This window comes from Piliocolobus tephrosceles, chromosome 11 (assembly GCF_002776525.5).
Source record: "Piliocolobus tephrosceles isolate RC106 chromosome 11, ASM277652v3, whole genome shotgun sequence".
Classification (NCBI taxonomy): domain Eukaryota; kingdom Metazoa; phylum Chordata; class Mammalia; order Primates; family Cercopithecidae; genus Piliocolobus; species Piliocolobus tephrosceles.
Genome location: NC_045444.1, coordinates 68,542,441 through 68,566,013, shown reverse-complemented (window position 1 = coordinate 68,566,013; position 23,573 = coordinate 68,542,441). Strand labels below are relative to the sequence as shown.

The 23,573-nt window shown below is 36.5% G+C and overlaps 1 protein-coding gene across 4 annotated transcripts in view; it reads left to right on the top strand.

Annotated features, from left to right (window-relative positions):
• Positions 1-7,227: 7,227 nt before the first annotated feature.
• PDE1A (phosphodiesterase 1A) overlaps positions 7,228-23,573 on the top strand; it is a 404,293-nt gene continuing 387,947 nt past the window's right edge. Inside the window, exons 1-2 of one of the 4 annotated variants that reach the window (XM_023212371.2) lie at positions 7,228-7,408; positions 7,687-7,797. In XM_023212371.2, coding sequence (XP_023068139.1) covers positions 7,697-7,797 — 101 coding nt within the window. In that variant the 5' untranslated portion in view covers positions 7,228-7,408; positions 7,687-7,696. Of the gene's footprint in view, positions 7,798-23,573 lie in introns of all 4 variants that reach the window. The other 3 variants (XM_023212368.2, XM_023212370.2, XM_023212377.2) reach the window with 3 other exon arrangements.

Sequence of the window (23,573 nt, the reverse complement as noted above, 5' to 3'; positions counted from 1 at the left end):
AGGATACTGTCCCTTGTTGCCTGATGGCTAATGGCTTGAAAACAATACATTTTGTCTGCTTTCTGGCTAATTTAGATGGTCCTAATTACTCTATCTTGTTTGGAAGCAGAAGCCTGAATTTCTTTTTAGTAAGAGTTTGCAATGTGTTTTGCTTCCTGAATTTGAATTTTCTTGTTTTCCACTGATTCTGGAATACTCTTAATTGCTTCCTTTTCATATTTTTCTGCTTCTGTATTCAATCAATTTTACACTTCTGAAAATCCAAAGAGATTGTGTTAGTTCGTTTTCACGCTGCTTATAAAGACATACCGAGACTGGGTAATTTATGAAGAAAAAGAAGTTTAATGGACTCACAGTTCCATATGGTTAGGGAGGCCTCCATGGTGGAAATCAAGTCACATCTTATATGGTGGCAGACAAGAGAGAATGAGAGCCAAGTGAAAGGCTTATAAAACCATCAGATCTCTTGAGACTTATTCACTACCATGAAGACAGTATGGGGAAATCAGCTCCCATGGTTCAATTATCTCCCACCGGTCCTCCCCACAACATGTGGGAATTATGGGAACTACAATTCAAAGTGAGATTTGGGTGGAGACACAGACAATCTATATCATTCCACCCCTTGCCCCCTCCAAAATCTCCTGGTCTCACTTTTCAAAACCAATTAAGCCTTCTCAACAGTCTCCCAAAGTCTTACCTAATTTCAGCATTAACTTAAAAGTTTACAGTCCAAAGTCTCATCTGAGACAAGGCAAGTCCCTTCTGCCTATGAGTCTGTAAAATAAAATGCAAGCTAGTTACTTTCTAGATATGATGGGGGTACGGACTTTGGGTAAATATAGCTATTCCAAATGGGAGAAATTGGCCAAAACAAAGGGGCTACAGGCCCAATCAAGTTTGAAATCCAGTGGGACAGTCAAATCTTAAAGCTCCAAAATGATCTCCTTTGACTCCATGTCTCACATACAGGTCATATTGATGCAAGAGGTGGGTTCCCATGGTCTTTGATAGCTCTGCTCCTGTGACTCTGCAGGGTGTAGCCTCCCTTCTGGCTGCTTTCATGCACTGGCATTGAGAGTCTGTGGCACCTATCCACATGCATGGTGCAAGCTGTTTGTAGATCTGCTATTCTGGGGTCTGGAGAATGGTGGCCCTCTTCTCACAGCTCCACTAGGTAGTATCCAAGTGGGGACTCTATGTGGAAGCTTCAACCCCACATTTCCCTTCCACACTGCCCAAGCAGAGGTTCTCCATGAGGGCCCCACCCCAGAAGCAAACTTCTGTCTGGACATCCAGATATTTCCATACATCCTCTGAAATCTAGGTGAAGGTTCCCAAACCTCAATTCTTGACTTCTGTGCACTTGCAGGGTCAACACCACCTGGAAGCTGCCAAAGCTTGGGGCTTGCACCCTCTGAAGCCATGGCTTGAGCTGTACTTTGACCCCTTTTAGCCATGGCTAGACTGGCTGGGATGCAGGGCACCAAGTCCTTAGGCTGTACATAGCAAGGGGTCAAGCAATGGCCCACAAAACCATTTTTCCTCCTAGACCTCCAGGCTTGTGATGGGAGGGGCTGCCACAAAGGTCTCTGACATGTTGTGGAGGCATTTTCCCCATTGTCTTGGTTATTATCATTTGGCTCCTCATTACTTATGCAAATTTCTGTAGCCGGCTTGAATTTCTCCTCAGAAAATGGGCTTTTCCTTTCTATCGCATCCTTAGGCTGCAAATTTTCCAAACTTTTATGCTCTGTTTCCCTTTTAAAACTGAATGCTTTTAACAGTAGTCAAGTCACTTCTTGAATGCTTTGCTGCTTAGACATTTCTTCTGCTAAATACCCTACCTCATCTCCCTCAAGTTCCGAATTCCACAAATCTCTAGGACAGGGGAAAAATGTCACCAGTCTCTTTGCTAAAACATAGCAAGAGTCACCTTTACTCCAGTTCCCAACAAGTTCCTCATCTCTATTTGAGACCACCTCGGCCGGGATTTCATTGTTCATATCACTGTCAGCATTTTGGTCAATGCCATTTATCTCTAAAAAGTTCTAAACTTTCCCATCTTTTCCTTTCTTATTCTGAGCTCTCTAAAGTGTTCCAACCTTTGCCTGTTACCCAGTTCCAAAATTGCTTTCACTTTTTTGGGTATCTTTACAGCAGTGCCCCATTCTACTGGTACCAATTTACTGTATTAGTCCATTTTCATGCTGCTGATAAAGACATACATGAGACTATAAAGAAAATTTATAAAGTAATTTTCATATTTATAAGAATTTATAAAGAAAAAGAGGTTTAATGGACTCACAGTTCCATATGGTTGAGAAGGCCTTACAATCATGGTGGAAGGTGAAAGTCACATCTTACATGGTGGCAGACGAGAGAATGAAAGCCAAGCAAAAGGTTACAAAACCATCAGATCTCATGAGACTTACTCACTACAACAAGAACAGTGTAAGGGAAACCACCCCCATGATTCAATTATCTCCCACTGGGTTCCTCCCACAACACATGGGAATTATGGGAGCTACAATTCAAAATGAGATTTGGATGGGAACACAGCCAAAAAATATTAGACATGTACGTTAGGAATTTTTTGTCTTTCTTGACTTCTAAGATATTCTTTCATAATCTCACTTCTGTGTCTATCTGTACATTTTGGGCAATTTCTTCAGATTTTTCTTTTCTTTTTTTCTTTTCTTGACATGGGGTCTCTCTGTCACCCATGCTGGAGTGTAGTGGCATGAACAAGGCTCACTGCAGCCTACCATGCCTGGCTAATTTATATATATATATACACATACATATACATATACATATACATATTTTTTTTGTAGAGACAGGGTTTCATCATATGGCCCAGGCTAGTCTTGAACTCCTGAGCACAAGTGATCTACCTGCTTTGGTCTCCCAAAGTGCTGGGTTTACGGGCATGTCCCACCACTCCTGGCCTCTTAATATTTTCTTATTAGATAATTCTCTTTCTGCTGTTACCTTGTACATTGAATATATAATTTCAATGGTTCTTTTTTAATTTTAAAAATTTCTTTTTACTTCCTTCCCCTGAATGGTCCTTTGAAAAAATAGAATGTCTTATATTGGTCATGTTTTGAGTCTCTTTTTTCTATTTATTTAAAATTTGAACATTATTGTAACTTATTAGGTAATTACAATACCTAAGGTCCTTGAGGGTGTGGTTCTAATGACTAGTGACTCTCACTAGTGATGACTTGATTAACTATATGTTTTATAATTTTGAATTGTAAGCTCATATTTGACTAGATTTATCTGTAAGATATTTAAGAAGTGTGTTTGAGGATTCATTCCTCCAAACAAATTTGCTTTTCTTATTCTAGGTAACCTTGGATACTACTAACCCAAGATCACTTTAAGTTTTGCTGTTTCTCAGACAAAGCTAGTAGTTTAAGTTTAATCAAACTCATAGGTGGCAGTCCCATTGTTAAAATCTATCAAAGAATGTTTTTATTTTGTTTTTCCTCTCCTAGAGACTAAACTGAGAGAGAAAATTTTTTCAGATATCTCTTGGCCACACTTACGCTTTCTTGTCCACAAACTGACTACATGGGTAGCCTTTTATAGTTTCTATCTTTCTGGGGGGAACCTTGGTTTCAAGTCTTCATACTGTACAGACTCAAACCCTTATTTTCTGTTTCCTCTATACTGATTATAATACAAGGCTGTAGATTACTATGTTTGATAACTGTCCTTACAATTCTAACGCTTTTGTCCCTGTTCATTTTGGACTTCATTTTATATAAGTTCAGCTATGCATTCAAAATAATATTTATTAGAATTTTCCCAATATTTGAAAATTATTTTTGGTCTGAAAGTTTTAAGAGTAACTTAGTCTGCCATATTGTTCAGAAATTAATATATTTTCTAAATTATTTTCTTATCAATGAAAACATAATGTAATTTTATTATCAATAAAACAGTAGTTTTAGTTTTTAAATATTCTTGATGAATTTAATCCACTTTTTCCTGAAGCCATCTTTTTGATCCCTATAATTTCTTGTTCTCACTTGCACTGATTTCTTCCTAGCCCTTCTTAACAGATGCCAACTTGGGATTTTGTTTATGAATTTCTGTTGCTAGGTTAGGTATATGTTTCTGATTTTTCTCATTAATTACTTTTTTTTCTTTTTTCAGGTATATTAATTCATATAATTATTTTTAAAGAGTATTTGAATGGTATGCTTTCTGAATTTGGCATTTCTGAATGTGTCATCATTTATCTTTGTCATTGAGTGATGGCTTACTGGCAAAAGAATTAAAGTTATTTTCTTCACCATTTATTACATGGTGCCAATGTATTAGTCATTCTTGCATTGCTATAAAGAAATACCTGAGACTGGGTAATTTATGAAGAAAAGAGGTTTAATCGGCTCATGGTTCTGCAGGCTGTAAAAGAAGCATAGCTGCTTCTGGGGAAGCCTCAGGAAACTTTCAATCTTGGTGGAAAGTGAACGGGAAGCAGGCACATCTTACATGACCCGAGCAGGAGGATGGTGCTAAACCACTAGAAATCACCCCCTTGATCCAATCACCTCCTGCCAGGCCCTACCTCCAGAACTGGGGCTTACATTTTAACATGAGATTTGAGCGGGGACATAGGTTCAAACTATATCAGCCAATATAACCTTAATATGAAAACCAGTAAACCTAGTGACACAAATACTTAGAACGATTTTGCTTATAAATAAGGATGTAGTTTCTAAACAAAAGGAACACTAGTAATGCATTAAAACAATGATTACAAATGATTTGGGAAATAATTGTCATTAAAATCTATTGAATAATTATACTATAATGAAAAGGAAAAAAATCATGTAATATCAATAATAATAAGAACTAATAACTATTAAGCAATTATTATGTGCTGGATACTGTTTTAATTTCTTTACCTGTATCAGCTCATTCAATACATGAACACTATGAGGAGATGTTATTATTATGCTCGTTTTATACGTGAAGAAATGAACAAAAATTGTAACTTGAAAAAATCACATAATTCTTTCAGTGAAAGAATAAAGATTCAAACCCAGGTAGTCTAGATTTAGAGTATATGTTATATTACATTTTGGCATTAGTAGATACTAAATTTATTCTATACATTTTTGTCACCATTCCTAATAAAATATTAGGTAATCAGGAAGGAAGGAACTGCTTATTCTGAGAGAAATAATTTACCTGACTGTAGAGTTAAAGGAAAATAAATGGAATCTATGAGAGATGAGGGACATACAAATTGGATCAATTTTTATTGTATTTTTGTGACTGTTTTCTCAATTTTCCCTTGCAGAACTTATATCAATTTTTTTATAAATTAACAGAGAAAAATGATTTGAATTCTCTATGTTAACAGAAGTAACTTTTTGATACTTCCTAAGGATGAACATTATCTTGTTTAAGGATTTAAATAATAAGCTATTTTATCTAGTTATTTATTCAAATTTTATTTTATGAAACATTTAATGAAATGATTAAGGATTTTTTTCTAGTAAGTGACCGAATTAGTATACCTTGAGGTCTTAAATATCAATGTGTGATAGAAGTTACATAGTGAAAGCAAAGGGCAAATGAATTGTAGTGATGAAACAAGATTCTTTGACATATACTTAAGTAGAAGAGTTCTCATTCTTTAGTTTGCAATGTTATTGGTAAGCTGGTCAATGTGAGGACTTGACATTTCATGTAATATTTAGAATATCATCTGTATAGCCTTAAGGACTTAGGTATCTTGATTCATAAAATAGTAATGATAGAGTACTTGTTATCCATGGAGATTTTTGGCTACAATTTTCTTTGAAAGCAGAATATAAATGTTTGTTGACTATTTCATTAAAGAAACATCAGGTCAGAGTTTATTACATGAATATAGCTAAGATTACAAATGAAGGCACAGTGAAGGTAAAATTGGTACTTTTAGAGCAAAGATTACCCTATTTCTGACAACTCTGGTAAATGCTTATAGGAATGAAGTTTTAATTTCACAAAGCTGTCCCCTAGCTAAAGGCATTACATTCAGATTGAATTCTGGAAGTATCTTGTCTGAGAGAGGAAAACGGAAGCCTCACTTAATTTCCCCTCTTATAATCTGCAAATCAGAAGGCATTTTCTGTAACATTTTGCAAAGGTGCTTTTTACATACACATTATAACTGACTACTAAATATCATCAGTGTCATTTGCATAGACATAGTGATTTTATATTGGAAGACTAATTGTTAATAGTTCCAATTTTTAAGAATTAGCTTTAAATCTGGAGAATGTCTCTGTTTCTCAGTTTTCTCAACTATTGGACAGGAGTATTGCCTATCTCACAAGCTTCTTGTAAGAATTTAAAAAGGTAATGTGTAATAGGTACTGAGAACATTGTCTGAAACATCAGAAATATTCAACAAATATTGGAGGTTATTACCTATCTTTGAATATCTCTACCTTAAAACTCATAGTAACAGGCAAGTTTTCTTGCAAGGAGAAATAAAACTACATCTGGGTTTTCAAACAAACAAGAAGAAATATTGCTTATAAGTATATTTTCTATAGCAGCTTGCAGATAGCAAGAGCTGTTATGGTGCTCATACTTAAGGTCTGTGCTTATTTCAAAGAAAGCTCGCCATGTGTTAGGAGCTTGGCAGACGACTCAGTTCTGATTCCTTTTATGTCCACTCTCTCTCATTTTTCTTCTAAAATGCAGAAGCAGCAAAGCATCAGTTTCTCTCTTTTCCCTCTCTCCCTCTCTCTCTCATAAACACCCACACACACAAACCTATTCCCTTTTCCTTCAAAACACACACACACACACACACACATGCACGCATTTACACTAGTTTCATTTTATTTATTTTTTAATTCCCAAAGGATTCATGGAGCAGGCTGTGTGCAGCTGCCGTACTTTCCACTGGTTAAATTGGCAGTTACCTATTGTGTGGAGTTGCTAGGAGAAGGTGAATAAGCATGATTACAGCATCAGTTGATGTACATATTCTTGCAATAACAACCTGTGGAGCTGTGTTCTTCTGTATGGCTCTATATGTTATTTTCTCTTTGTTATCATTAATATTTGTTGCAGTTATTGTTAGATCATGATACATTTTTAAGTGTTAGTTTCAGATCAATTTAGAGACAAAAACCTTGGCATTTAAACAGGCACTTTTTTTTCTCAGGGTGGTGCTGCTGATACTGGCTCCTACCATCTGTTTCCTTATTACATCCTGCCCTCGTTCTGTTGGTAGAGAGGAATTCAGCTTCTTCTGGAGCGCGAAAGTCATTCACGTTTCTCTTGTGCATAATAGAGCTCGTAAACTGTAGGAATTCTGATATGCTTCAGTGCACAGAACAGTAACAGATGAGCTGCTTTTGGGGAGAGCTTGAGTTCTCAGTCGGTCAGTAGTACAGTAGCAGGCTCACATGTACGGATTGTTCTTGTGAGGTCAGAGCATCTGTTTATACTGCTGTCTGCTTAGAGGGGTGGTGAGGTGGTGAGCAGTGGATATATGCCTGTCAAAGTCAATAGCAAATCTGGCAGAGTCTTCCCTCAGCTTTGTACATCAGCACTGTTTTAATAGATAAGAGAGGCTACTGTATAAGCGTGTAAGATTTGTAATGGACTGAGGAATGCTTGTTCTAGCTGCTGAAACTGACTGTAACTGTATTGTCTTAGGAGCATCATCATGGGCTCTAGTGCCACAGAAATTGAAGAATTGGAAAACACCACTTTTAAGTATCTTACAGGAGAACAGACTGAAAAAATGTGGCAGCGCCTGAAAGGAATGTGAGTATGCTCTTTGCTTTTTATTTCCCCCTGAAAGATTTGACTATTAACGTGACTAATTGTTGGTGCCATCCGCCTTTGTGGACTAGTTTCCTATAGAAAGATTTTCTCTTGAAAAATAAAATGTGCCTATCTCAGCTAACAACTTGTTGAAGGACGAATAGTATTTTGTACTTGCACATTTTATTAAAGTAAGGTAACTTCTGGGGAAGTCACTTTACTGTCATACTACATGGTTTCTTTTATGCATTCCGTATGTGCTGTTTAGATATGTGGTTCAGATATGCAGAAAGGTAACTAAGAAAGCCATTTGCCAGGATACTGACTCAAATAAAATTTCCCTCAGGTAAACAGAGAGAGAAATAAGACTGGTACTTCTTTCTCTGTGATTAGATTTGGAAAAGCAATGAGAGGATTAATATGAAAATAAATAATTATACTTTATTGTGCTTATTCTTTTTGCTTAAATGATATTTCTATAAGAAAAAATGCTTACATGGTAAAAATATTAACAGCATATCAAACTTATTGGAGAGTTTTGGCTTTACATTAACCGGTTCACGGTTCACTTCTCCTGAGAGTACAGAATAGTCCGTAGTACATAATAGCCCTTAGTAAAATGGGTCAAGAATTATGCATTTATGTCAAACATGGGATGTAATTACCTAAGTCAAACATTAATTGCAATGCTATTCACCTTGATATTTACACCCTTACATTTTTTTTAGCTGTATATGCTACTAGTTCCTGTTTAGTGTTTCAGCACCACACTGTTTATATGCTTTATCTTAATTGTCATAATTTAAAAATCAGATTTAACATTTGACTAAAAATGAGAAATTAGAATATGAATTTTACAGGCTATTGTATTGCTTAGTATATTTGCAGATCTCAAATGAAAATATTAATATATTTGCTTTTCTATAATAACAGCTGAAAGAATACTACACTATGCAAAATAGAGATTTTCTATGATTTATATCTCTAATGCTGTGTTTTCACACTATTTTTAAAAATTCAGTACCTGAGTAAATTTGATGTCCCTGTTTGACTTTTTTTTAAAGAAAATTACATCAAACTTTGTTTAGAGGTAAAAATTCCTTCTATTTTCCTCCATTTGAATGTATTTAATGATGTTTATGTATTTAAATATTGTTCTTTGTATATTTTGTTACTTCTTGAAGTAATACATGGCTTTACAGTGCACTAGTATAAGAGCACAATAATGCAAAAAACATATAGCAGAGAATAACTTTTGGAAAGGAAGCCATCTTTACATTATTTGGATGAACTAGAAATCTGTTTCCAAGATCCATTGAAGATTTAGAAATTACAGCTTTTTGGTGAGGTTGTTCTCTAGGGGAACAAGTAATCCTATCAAAGCAAATAACAGCTCTCAAAATTAATTAGCATAGATGCAAATTAAACATTAGCAGTCATCAGATGATTTGTGTTTTAACCCAATGAGTGGATGAACATCAGTACCGGGAAAATTATGTCTCTCATTACAACCTATTTTAGATTTTCTTCTCCTTAGAAGGATGTTTTGCTTTTGTTTTGTTTGCATTTTTCTAGTTTCCTGTAGTTACTTGAATGTATGAAGATGTATGCTGGTGGATTTATGCATATGTCTTTAAGAAATGTGAAAAATGATGTTGTGTTTATTTAATACTTTAGGGCAAATTTATTGACTCACTGTATCAGTTGATCTCAAAGATCAATCTGTCATTTTATTTCAGAAAAGGGTGATAGAGTCATTCAATGGTAGATATTCATGGATTGATAGAAGGATATATTAAAATATGTACATGCAAAATTAATTTTGAGTTGTGTTTACATAGAGCCACTAAATAATCATTAACCAAGTTTCTTTCTTTTGAAAATCATTATCTAAGTGACTAAAACGAATGCTTTTTCATTGAATAAAGAAGAAATTGAATTTGTACTATCACTTCAACTTGTAGTTTGACTTAGCACATTTTCAGTGTTCAATGCTTAGAATTGTCAAAGTGAGAAACTCTAAATCTAAAATCTGCATGACTAATGACAACCAAATTGTTTAATTATGGTATTTTGTACAGTTTGCATTCAGAGGAGTGATGTGAGGGACTCCCTATTCCATTGCTGAAATTGTCTTGTCTATTTAAAATGAAATATTGATTCAAACACAATTTTGGCTTATCAAAATTGCTAGTCCTAGAATTCTACACTTAAGTCTTGGCAATTAAAATCATGCTACTCATTAAACCTATCAAACAGTTGTGTACCAGTTTTCTTATTTTTGCTAAAATAGACTCAAGACCTTTAGGTATTTGTTTAGAAAGTGATTTTTAAAATCTTTTACTTTACAAATACATTGACTTATTTTGGCATAATATACTGTTTTTAATTGAGCTTCCAGTATGTAGATTTTAAGGTTAAAAATAGAGACAAAGGTGAAAGTAAAATAATGTTTATTCAATTATACCTTAAATATAGAAATCAGGAACCATTACAGGTAGACATTTAGAGAAAATATCTTATAGGGATTGTTATATAGCATAACATTTTAGAGAGTCTTTTGAGTCCATGGAAATAATTTTTAAATTTTGGAACACATATGGAAAACTTTGGTAACTAAATTAAAATATTAATGCTTGTCTACCATTTTTGTTTTCTTTTATTGAGCTTCTTCTAAATTATCTTCATATAATATTTGACACACCATAAAAAGTTATATGCCAAGAAATCTCTTTTTCTTTTGTGACAAGAAAGGTGAAACAGTTTCTTACTCCCATTCTGATGCAGACTTCTCTGCATTAGTCTATTAATTTTCTTCTTATATTTACAATCTTTTTATTTAGCTTTTTCCATATTCAAGTACTAATTTGTTACTCAGTACAATAATTTAATTCTACACAATAAGTCATCATCTATGATGGTGGAAATATAAGCAAATAACTATGGCATTAGGTTTTCATAAATTAGATTTAAAAAGAATTATATACTTGGCCATAAGTTATCAATCGTTTAGGGCTGGAAAACACTTCCTATTTCTTATGCCATCTCAACACCAAATGAAATTTCTGATTCAGAAGTTTCTTATGAATTTGGGACCTAGACTTCTTCCTACATACTAAGAAAACATAGCTATCGATAGTCTTTCAAATATTGTTAATTTCATTGATTCCCATGTGGAAAGTTGGTTTGAAGATTTTACAGTATTTCACCTATGCATTGTGTTTCTTTTCCATTTAAAAGATAAATGCCTTTTTGTGTCATGTACTGTTGCTTTTTTTCTCTAAGCATACAGAGTTCCACAACTGTGGATTTTATTTAAAAATTAAACATATTTAAAAAACACTGGTGTTGCTCTTTCCAGTTAGTGACATTGCTATAAGAATTCAGTCTAAGAGGTGACAGCATTTTCAGAAAACTGAAAATTAGCATTTTTCAGGTATAAAATTCAGTGAAAATGATATAAAGCTATAGGGAAAAATCTAAAACAAAGTATTATCTTACTCAGGCATTCGACAGAAGAGAAGAAAGTATGAAGTGCCAGAAACCATAAACTACAGACAAAAATGTAATACTCACCACTTCATAGTACTTATTGCCCCAGTTCCTTCAGTTTTTGTAAACATAGTACTAGAACCTATCACAATTTCAGTTAGAAGCTAACTTCATAGCTGATCACTAATTTTACATGTCTGGACACATACCTCCTTATCTGCCCCATGTTACAAATGTCCAGATATTAATTTTAAGACTTGGAATTGTGAATGCAATGCTTGAAAGACATTAAGTTAAGCTTTGTTGTTTTTTTTTTCTCTGTGATTGGTAGGGTAGTGAATATGACTATCAATAGTGAAGTACAAAATGTTTGGAAACAAAAAGTGAAGGAGAGAAGAAGAATTAGATGGTAATCCTTTAATTCTAAGCAACTGTTATTGTTGAAGAGGGCAGTATGTTGTGTAGTTCTCAGATGGAGTTGTCCAGACCCTTATCACTAAGAGGATGTAGCAGAAATATACATTTAGAATAAAAATTAGCAAAAAAAAAAGGAAGTGACAGGAGCTAATAGCATCATATTCTCAAATTGGAACCATACTTGAGGATGAAGTATTATAGATAAGACACAAATTTGATCCTTTTACTCTTCTGCTTAAACACCTTTAAATCTTTGCATCCTTCACAGGGTCACTGCCTACCAACTTGATCTTTGGATTCTCCTCTGATGCCTGTCCTTCTGTGACACGCCTCCTATTCAGACCCAGGGTCACCCAAAAGAAATACTGCTTACCACTCCTCTGCCTTTGCTCATTTTGTTCTATCTTCTGGAGACAATTATTCCTTCATTTTCCTCTTTCAGCCAGAGTTGCTCTTGTTCTATATGAAGCTTTTGGAGTTGTGTGGGGAAGTTTCTGGTGGTTGCAGTGATGGCAAGGTGTTTCTGTATTTAGTGGGCAGCAGGGTCCTGGTAAGGCTAAATACCCTACAGACCTCAGGGCATTTCCTTGTCAGGAGGAGTTATCCCACTCAAAATTCTGATTCATATCCTATTAAAAAATGCAGAAAGATTGCTGCTTAAATTTCACTTGCAAAGGAAATTCTTCCTGACCTTCCAGACTAGATTAGCTTTTTATTTTCAGCTCATAAATAGCCTGAATTTCTCTTATCATAACAAAATCTACCTTTCATACTCAGCCACAGCTTTTGAGTGCAAGAGCTATGCTTACTTCATTGGATTTGCTCTTGGATTCCAGCACATGGCACAGTACTTAGCACACAGAAGACAGTGCAAATAATATTTTAAATCAATGAATGAATAAAATTCTGAATCTTATACTGGCTTTAACTAGAAAATTAGATCAGCCAGGCTGCCAAAATAGGGACTAAAACCAGGTGGGAGGATTGGAGATAGATTCACAGCTGGAATAATGATGGAGAAGATGGAAGGATGTTTGCTTTATCATCTTTATCATTATATTGTTAGAATTGTGCAGATATAACATGTTTGTATTCTTACTCCCCACCAGTGTTCTTAAAAACATAAGTATCTTAAGTAGTTACGCAGCTAGTATCTGATAGAACATGGGTTTAAACATAGATCTACCTAGCTCTGACATTGTATTTTAAAAAAAAAAAGATGACAGTCTCAGAATGCTTACCCAAAAAAAGATGACAAAAAAAGATGACAGTGTCAGAATGCTTACCCAAAAGACACCAGAAAAGGCTCTACGGTGGTGCTCCTTAAAATTGAATTCCCAGGCTTGGGGTAGGCAGACTTATCACCCTCCAGAAATGTCCATGTCCTAATCCCCTGAACCAAAGGATATGTTACTTTATTTGAAAAGGAGCAGATGGAGTTAAAGTTGCTAATCATCTGACTTTAAAATAGGGATAGTAGCCTGGATTATCCAGGTGAGCCTAATGTAATCACAAAGATTCATTTCCTTCCTTCCTTCCCTTCCTTCCCTCCCTCCCTCCCTCCCTCCCTCCCTCCCTCCCTCCCTCCCTTCCTTCCTTCCTTCCTTCCTTCCTTCCTTCCTTCCTTCCTTCCTTTCCTTCTTTCTCTCTTTCCTTCCTTTCTTTCTCACTCTCTTCCTCCCTCCCTCACTGTCTCTCTCTCCCTTCCTTTCTCTTTCTTTCTCTTTTTCTTTCTTTCTCTTCCTCCCTTCCTTCCTTCCCTCCATCCCATCTTTTCTTTCTTTCTTTTTCTTTCTTTCTCTCTCTCTCTCTCCCTCTCTTCCTTCCTTCTTTCCTTCCCTCCCTCCCTCCTTCCTTTCTTTCTTTCTTTCTTTCTTTCTTTCTTTCTTTCTTTCTTTCTTTCTTTCTTTCTTTCTTTCTTTCTTTCTTCCTTCCTTCCTTCCTTCCTTCCTTCCTTCTTTCCTTCCTTCCTTCCTTCCTTCCTTCCTTCCTTCCTTCCTTCCTTCCTTTATTTCTTCCTTTCTTTCCTTTCTTTTCTTTCTTTCCTTTCTTTCCCTTGTTTCCCTTCTTTCCCTCCCTCCCTCCCTTCCTCCCTCCCTCCCTTCCTTCCTTCCTTCCTTCCTTTTGTCTTTCTTTTTCAGACAGGATCTCACTCTGGTGCAGTGGAGTGATCTCCACTCACTGCAGCCTTGACCTCCCAGGCTCAGATGATCCTCCCACTTCAGCCTCCCATGTAGCAAGAACTACAGGCATGTGCCACCACACCTGGCTAATTTTTTATACTTCTAGTAGAGATGGGTTTTTGCCATGTTTCCCAGGCTGGTATTGAATGCCTGAGCTCAAGTGATCTGCTGACCTCAGCCTCCCATGCCTGGCCAATCACAAGGGCTTGAAAAGTGGAAGAGAGAGGCAGGACTGAGTGATAAGGACTTAACTCGTCTGTGCTACTATTGAACATGGTGTAAGTGGGCTATGAGCCAAGGACAACCTCTAGAAACCTGAAAAAATGATAAAACAGATTCTACCTAGAGCTTCTGTAAAGAATGCAGTCCTGCTGATACTAGCACTCAGTGAAATTTGCACCAGATTTCTGAGCTACAGAACTAAAAATAATTCATTTATTTCAAGCTACTGAGTTTGTGGTAAATTTGTTACAGTAGCAATAAAAATCTAATACATGCTTTCTATACCAGAAGAACACATCAACATGACCATTCCTAGCCCCTCCCAACACACACACACACACACACACACACACACGATCCCTAGTGGTGAAGCCCTGCCTTACTCTATGGTACATTGGATTCAGATACTCTTTATTCTTAGCCTTTAAACAACTCACTGTACCTCCATCTAACCCTGACTTACCAGTTTCCTCACCAAACTCTGAGATGGAGGGTATTCACTGGATTCGTTTCAAATGTCAAAAGAGAATGCGATCTTTCTTGGAAATTGTTGATAAGTCTGTACGTTGTTCAGTATGTGACTGTTTTGATGGATTAATCAGGCAAATCAGTTTTTAAAAATCTGTCTTTTAATCATAATCATAATTTGTTTTGAAGAAAACTACTTCATCAAAACCCATTTTGATGTGTAGACATAGTCTTAATAGTCAGTCCTACATAGCATTATGTTATAGTTAATAGAATTAACATTATTAAGGTGGAATACCTTACAGATTAGGTGGCTTAGAAATTGAACTCTAGAGTTAATCAGATATTTTCTAATACTAACAATACTACTGCTTTTTAGCTAAGTGTCCATGGAAAAGTTATTAATTTATCTAAACTTCACTTTCCTTATTTGTAAAATCCATTAATTGAATTGATCATTCATTCACTCATTCAACAAATATACTCTGACTGTATACTGTGTCAGGTACAATGTTAGACACAGAAGCTTTTGTTCCTGTAGAGGAGACAAACAACAAAAAGTGAATTATAAAAAGCAAGTTAATATGGAGTAAGAAGTGACCAGAAGAAAATGCACCAGGTGATGTGATCAAGTTATTTGGGGAAGGTATTTTGGATATTCAGGGATGACTTCTTTTAGGTTATTTTTCAGCTGAGACATGGACAAAACTGATATCTGCCTCATAAGATGCTTGGGTGAGAGGAAGTGCTAATGAATGATACCCCTAATTCCTGCCCAAGTTCAGAATTAAGTGAGAGATAGGTTTAGGAGTCCCATAGATGAACATCAAAATATCAGCTTTATTGCAGATTAGACTTGCATGGAAGAATATGTTTGGGTGTGCAGCTAAATAAACCAGAATTCCTTTGAATCCAACTTAACCTTCAAAACTACAGAACTATAGAACAAAATAAACTTTCTGTTGATTCTGTTGATAGTCTCTTTTGCTGTGCAGAAGCTCTTTAGTTTAATTAGGTTCCACTTGTCTATTAGTGTTTTTGTTGCAATTGCTTTTGGAGTCTTCCTCATGAAATCTTTGCAGGGTCTATTTCCAGAGTGGTATTTTCTAGGTTTTCTTCTAGGGATTTTATAGTTTAGGCTTTACATTTAACTCTTTAATCCATCTCGAGTTGATTTTTGTATATGGTGAAAAGAAGGGGTCCAGTTTAAATATTCTGCATATGACTAGCCAGTTATCTCAGCATCGTTTATTGAATAGGGGGTGCTTTCCTCATTGTTTATCATTGACTTTGTTGGAGATCAGATGGTTATAACTTTATTTTGGGGTTCTTTATTCTGTTCCATGGGTCTATGTGTCCGTTTTTGTACCAGTGCCATGCTGTTTTGGTTATAGGTTTGTACTATAGTTTGAAGCTGGGTAGTGTGCTGCCTCTGGCTTTGTTCTTCCTGCTTAGGATTGCTTTGACTATTCATGCTCTTTTTTGATTCCATATAAATTTTAAAATAGTGTTTTCCAATTATGTGAAAAATTTCATTGGTAGTTTGGTAGAAATAACATTGAATCTGTAAATTGCTTTGAGCAGTATGGACATGTTAACAATGTTGATTCTTCCTACCCATGGGCATGGAATGTTTTTCCATTTATTTGTGTCATCTCTGATTTCTTTAAGCAGTGTTTTGTAATTCTTGTTGTAGAGATCTTTTACTTCCCTGGTTAGTAGTATTTGTAGGTATTTTATTCTTTCTGTGGCTATTGTGAATGGGATTGCATCTCTGATTTGGCTCTCAGCTTGGATGTTACTGGTGTATAGAAATGCTGTGGGGTGCTGCAGTCTTACACTATTATTGTGTGGTTATCTAAATCTTTTGTAGGTCTCTAAGCACTTGTTTTATGAATCTGGATGCTCCAGTGTTGGGTGCACATATTTAGAAAAGTTAAGTCTTCTTGTTGAATCAAAACATTTATCATTATGTAATGCCCTTCTTCGTCCTTTTTGATCATTGTTGGCTTAATTTCTGTGTTGTCTGAATTAGGGATAGCAATCTCTGCTCTTTCTTTTGTTTTCTGTTTGCTTGATAGGTCTTACTCCATCCCTTTACTTTGAACCTATGGTTATCATCACATGTGAGATGAGTCTCTTGAAGACAGCATATGGGTTGGGCCTTGCTTCTTTATCCAACTTGCCACTTTGTGCTTTTTAAGTCGGGTGTTTAGCCTGTGTACATCCAAGGTTAACATTGATATGTGCAGATTTGATCCTGACATATTGTTAGCTGGTTGTTACATAGATTTGATTGTGCACATGCTTTATAGTGTCAAAGGTCTATGTACTTCAGTGTGGTTTTGTGGTGGCTGGTAACAGTTTTTTGTTTCTATGTGTAGCACTCCCTTAAGGACCTCTTGTAAAGCAGGTATGGTGGTAACAAATTCTCTTAGCATTTGCTTGTCTGAAAAGGATTTTATTTTTCCTTGTTTTATGAAGCTTAGTTTGGCTGATATGAAATTCTTGGTTGGAATTTTTTTCTGTAAGGATGCTGAATATAGGCCCCCAATCTCTTCTGGCTTGTAGGGTTTTTGCTGAAAAGTTTGCTATAAGCCTAAGGGAGTTCTTTTTGTAGGCAGCCTGCCCTGCTCTCTAGCTGCCTTTAATATTTTTTCTTTCACATTGATCTTTGAGAATCTGATGACTATGTGTCTTAGGGATGGTCATCTCGTATAGTATCTCACAGGGGTTTTCTGATTTCCTGAATTTGATTGTCAACCTCTCTAGTGAGGTTGGGAAAAATTTTGTGAGCAATATTCTCAAATATGTTTTCCAAGTTGCTTGCTTTCTCTTCCTTTCTTTCAGGGATGCCATTGAGTTATGGGTTTGGTTTCTAAATAATCTCATATTTCTCAGAGATTTTGTTCATTTTAAAATTGTTTTTTCATTATTTTAGTTTCACTGAGTTGATTCAAGGAATCAGACTTTGAGCTGTGAGATTCTTTCCTCAGCCTGGTCTATTCAGTTATTAATATTTGTGATCATATTATTATACTCGTGTAGTGAGTTTTTCAGCTCTATCAGAACAGTTTGGCTCTTTCTTAAAATGGCTATTTTGTCTCTCAGTTCTTGAATCATTTTAATAGATTTCTTAGATTCCTCGAATTGTGTTTCAAGTTCCTCTTGAATCTCAATAATTTTCCATGCTGTCCAGATTCTGAACTCTGTGTGTGTCATTTCAACCATTTTGTCGTTAAAAAAATGTTGCTGGGTAGTTGTTATGGTAATTTGGAGGCAAAAGACACTAGATTTGTGAGTTTCCAGAGTTCTTGCATTGTTTTTTTCTTATCTATGTAGGCTATTGTTCCTTTAATCTTTGAAGTTGCAGTCCTTTGGATGGGGCCTTTTGCTTTTATATTCTTTTATGCACTTGAGGGTTTGACTGTGGTATAAGTTGGGTTGAGTTGACTGGCTTTGTTTTTGGATTATGTCAGGGGCCCAAGTCTCAGCTCAGCACACCTGGGCTGCATGCTCTAACACTGGGGCCTGAGACCAGGCCCATGACTTTGTTTTATGGCCTGTTGACGTTAAGCATCTGCTACACTGGAGGGGCTGAGGTATTCCCAGTTCACTGGCAACAACACTTTGATAGGGAGAAAGGTGCTGGAAAAAGCATTTTATTGAGGTTGTAGCAGTGGGGTTTGCATGTGCACATGTGCAATAGTGGTGGTAGGGTAGTGGTGAGGTAGTGGGTTCTGTGTGCACATTCACCAGTGACAATGGGATGGCAGCAGCAGTGGTGGGATCTGCCTGTGCACTGGTGGTGGGGAGGCAGTGAGGTCCACGCATGTATATTTTGGCAGCTGCAGGACACATTTGTGCACATGTGTTGGCAAGGTGGTAGGGGAAGCTGCAGGTAGGTGTGTACTGGTAGGGGCCCATCTACAGAAGCTCTGTGATGGTCAGACAGAGTCTGTTGGTGAAGGAACTGTGGTAGTGGCCACTGAGAAGCACCCCAGTTCAGTATCTGTGGTTGCACTGCAAATGGGTGTGTCCAGGCAGGGACTCTGGGGAGAGGCTGGCAAACAGGGGGGCTCCCAGATCAGATTGGCTCTGTCTCACGGGGAGAATAGCCACGTTCTGTCTAGATTTGAGTCAACACAAGCCAGAGCCTGCTAGCAGAGCATGGCAAGCCTTGGGAGATGGGCATCCCTGGCTTTACTCCACTGTAGCTGTTCCCACACTGAACCCTCTGAGCTCTGTGCAGGCTTAAGTCCCACCCCTACCAACTCTCCAAGAAGCTCTCCCTGCCAGCTCAAAAGTCAGTATGTGTCAAGGGGTCTCCTGCAGCTAGGATTCTGGAGGTCTGTGGTGAGAGTGGGTCACTCTACCCCCTATTTTACTCACCCTGTCCCCAGGAGCTGCGCTGGGCCAGGAATGAGCCCTGGTGCTTGGCAATCCCATGCAGCATTTGCAGCCTCCTTTCTCTTCAGCTCAGGGTCTGTTTCCTCTGTCTACTCTCAATGCCCTTCTGAAGATCTGCTTGGAGTGTGCTTGTCATTTTGATGGTTTGGTCTCTTGGTGAGAGAAGGTTTTCCTGGCTACATCTAGTTGACCATCTTGGCTCTTTCCCCCTTGATTGATTTTTCAATTCCTCGATTTTCTTATCTGTAAGTGGAAATAATAGCATTACCTATCTCATAGGTGTTGAGAAAATTAATTAAATTAACACATAAATTATTTAGAAAAGTGTCCAGAATTCAAGAAATCCTAGCTTTTATCAATCGTTATTATTGCTAATATTAAATGCAGAAACAGAATTCTATAATTTTTCAGGTACTTTTCTTATCAGAATCAATGCACAGAGTAGGGTTGTCAAGATGCAGAAAGAAGACTTTCTCTTAGCTCAGTGGAAGTATTCTCATTCCCCATGTTTCTCTTCACCAGAATCACTATACATAAGGATTTGTGTTTCCTTGGAGCAGGAGCTAGGGTATATAAGGAGAGAGAGCTGAGAAGAAGTGGGCTTTGAGAGTTTCACTGATAGAAGAATTGTCTTGATGGCATCTTTAAGTCAACATCTTGAGGTACATTATGGTGGATTTTAGGTCTCTATAATCATATATATCTCAGGGCTAGACTTATTTTCCTGAGTCACTCTGGCTTGAAAATTATTCTTTAGGCCTTTTCTTATTACAACCTGGGCCTGGTTCACAACAGACTTGACTTCTCGGTAATTGCTGTCATGTCCCTTGTCCATCCCCTTGCTGATTCATTTTAGAAAATGCTGTATTTCCATTACATTACCAGATTTTGTCATTTAACATGTTTTAATTAGCTAGTCAAATGTAATATGTGAGCAAGTTTGATTATCATCTGGTAAAGGACTATGCTATAGGCCTTTTGGATATGAAAGAAACTCTTAATTAACATTATTAAACAGATGATAGCGTTAAAGGCTCATGAGAATCATACTACTCCACATATCCAGTCTGAGCAAGTTTTAGGCATGAATGACTATAGTTAAGGAAGGCATAACAATGATAAAAGCTCATTAGAGGCATATATATGAAACATTATGACCCTTTTGGTTTCTCCTTTCAGCTACACTTTCTTGAAGCCTTTTAAAAAAATCAAATTTTATTTTATATATTATAAAATATTTAAAAGCATGGACTTGTACTAAATAGGCCCAGAAAAAGCTCAGTCATGCAGATAATTTTTTGTAGGCAAATTTTTGAAATTTATAGTTATTCAAATAAGTTTATAATGAGTCATGGAAAAAAATAGTAAAATCTCTAAGCATCAGAGTCTCCAGGAGAAGAAACCTGAGGTCAACATTAACTAAACTCTGCATAAGTATGGATGTTCAAGGGATTCTTGTAAAACAAGTTGTAGATAATTTAAAAGAAAATAAAAATGAACTTATTAGAAAAACAATAACATACTAATTCTGGTCCATTTAAAACTGGACTTTCTAAGGGTTGGTTCAAAATAAACTGTATTTGGACCAAGATAAGAAAAAGCTGAACAACTTTGGTATCAACCACATTTCCGGTTACCTTAAATTATTTAAAAATCACCTCAAAATTGAATCATAGTAGTAATCATACTTTATAATTGTTTTCTGCCTGATACTTTCTGAAAGATTTTACTTTTATCTGTATGGATCAGCACAATTATCTCCAGTCTTTCTGATGAGAAAATTGAGCCTCCAAGATATTAAGCCACTTGGCCACTATTTCATAGTTAGTAAGGGGAGGGCCAGATTCTGAGGTCCATACTTATTCCATTGAACACTGACTTAGATAATTCTACTTAATACTCAAGGCTCAGTATAAAACCTGACATTTCAGGAATTAAAAGCTCTTCTCTTGTTTTGATTTTTTCCACAGTCCTGCCATCTGTTTGTCTAGTTTTGCGTACTCAAAGCTAAATACCAAAGGGAGTTATCCTGTGGCATATGGTTTAGATGTCAGAAACTCCCCAATTTTGTTTCTCTGCTGTAGGACATGTGCTACCATTACCTTTTAAATTAATTTATTTAAACAATGATTCTAGCTAATATCTCTAAGAGAATTTGATGTCTTCTAAACTCTTTTTACCTCCTAAGAGCTTGGACTTTTGCAAAATCACTGTAACTTGTTTGGCCTTTGGTACCCCCAGCCAACCAAGAAAACCCTGCACAGTAATGTCTGGGTGCCCATTTCAGAAGATTTTTTTTTAACCAATGAAAATAAATTCAATAATTCTAACCATCAAAACTAGGTATTTCATTTTTGCTTGAGCTACTACTCTATTCTTGTTCTAACAAAACTTAAGCACATAAGAGTGCTCTTTCCCTGAAGTAAAATGAGTAGTCTTTCTTCTGTTTATTTCCGAAAAATCATCTTAATATACTTTATTCTGCCTTACTTCCCAAACAGAACTTAAACTACACAGTATTTTTCTCAAGCATTCTTAGATTGCACTTAGAGATGGCTAGTATGTGGGTTAAGGGGTTCCTTTCTAACTTTTAGAACTTGAAAAATTTCCAGTACTTCCCACTGGTTGCAGTATGTACAAGCATCTTTATGTGTGGCCGTTTGATACTTCATTTCCTAGCAGATCTCTGCTTCAATATCTTGAGTTTTCCCAAGATATTATTTATTTATTTTCTGGAAATTCTGTCATGTTGTTGTTTACTGTTGCAGTAATGGCCCAATTTATTCATGACTTCCTGCATCCATTCTCTCTCATACTTACTCTTGGCCATACACCTTGTTTTAGCCAGTGGGGCCTTACCAAATGTGACACAATCAAAGGCTTAGAAAGGGCTTATGCACTGGAGTTTATGCTCTCTGGAACCCTCAAACTGGCATGTGGAGAAGCCTGGTGAGACCTATTGGAGGATGGGCATGTGGGGCAGATATAAACCACTCCAGCTGAGGCCCCTCTAAACCAAACAGTTAAACACCAGACATGTGAGTGAGGACTATCCAACTTTCTCAAAATTGTTAGAAAACAATACATGTTTGTTGTTGTTGGCCACTAAGTTGTTGGTGTTTTGTTGCACAACAAAAGCTAGTTGATAGGCACCCACAATCATCTCTTAGCCGCTGAATTTTTCACATCATTCTCTCTGGTTTCTAAAGGTATTTTTTTGTTTTTTGATTTTTTTTTTCTGCCTATCACTCTGCTTACTACTTTCTCATCATCTGCTATTGTTTATTTCTTTGAACTAATCACCAATTAGTAAATATTTTAGAGTTTACAAAAATAAACATTGAGGTCTCTCTTTTTAGAAAGACAGTCCAATAAAATTCATCTACATATTATTTTCACCAGCAAAGCTATCAATGACATGTGTCCATATACAATATTTCTTCCAGAACATGCTCCTTCAGCAGCTGTGTACTGAACTCGTATGGCTCTTTGATTTCTGTGAACAAATGTAATTTCCCACCAAATAGAAGAGAAGCATAGATTAAAGCCGGGAAACTGCATAGTTGCGTAAAAGAAGATGGTTCATATCCTGTTACCCTGGCAACAGCACTGGAAAGGCCAGGGCTCCCCACACATCCTGTTGCCCTGACAACAGGTCATACAGGGCATGGGAAGGCCCAGTTCCCAGTCTTCTAGGCCTCTTCTTTGCAACCACAAAGACAAAGAAGAAAGTGGTGTTGCATCTTGTTCCTCTCCACCTGCATATTTTGTCTGTTATCTAAACCATTCCAGTATAATATTATCTTTCCAGATGTAAGAGGGGGGCAGGAAATAATGACTTCAGTTTTTACATTAGTAAGTTCTGAAACATACGCTAATTTTTGATTAGTTCAAAGGAGTAAATGATAAGGAGAGAGAGAGAGAGAAAGAGAGAGAGAGAGAGAGAGATATTGAGAATCAAAGTAGTAATGAGAATAAATTGTGGAAACCAGAGAAGCATTAATATTATAAGAACAGTTTAGCAACTGAGAGCTGATTTGGGGTATGTGTCCATTAGCCACATTGGTTAGCCTTTAAAATTTTTAGGGAGTCATCACAAGGAGTCACATCTATAAAATGGCTGTTTATTTGGTTGCCTATGTTTTGCAAGCAGACAATGTATAACTAAACATTAGAAAATGGTGTTATGCTGTACAAGTTTTCATTAACTGAATCCCCACTTCTATACAAAATTTTTCCTTTTTCATTCTTATTCAACCTTTTCTTTCGTCATTAACATTTTCTTTCCACGTAGAGTTCGTAAGAAAGCAATTTGGTCAAATTCTTTTTTTCCTCCTCTCTTTCTCTTTGTTCCCTAGGCAATAGGTTTGATTATAAGGAAGAAATACCATTTGTCTTTATTACTTATATCTTATTTTAAAATAGTTGACTTGGCTGGGCGCAGTGACTCATGCCTGTAATCCTAGCACATTGGGAGATTAAGGTGGGCAGATTGTTTGAGCTCGGGAGTTCGAGGCCAGCCTGGGGAACATGCCGAAAGTACAAAAATCAGCTGCATATGGTGGTGCAGGCCTGTAGTCCCAG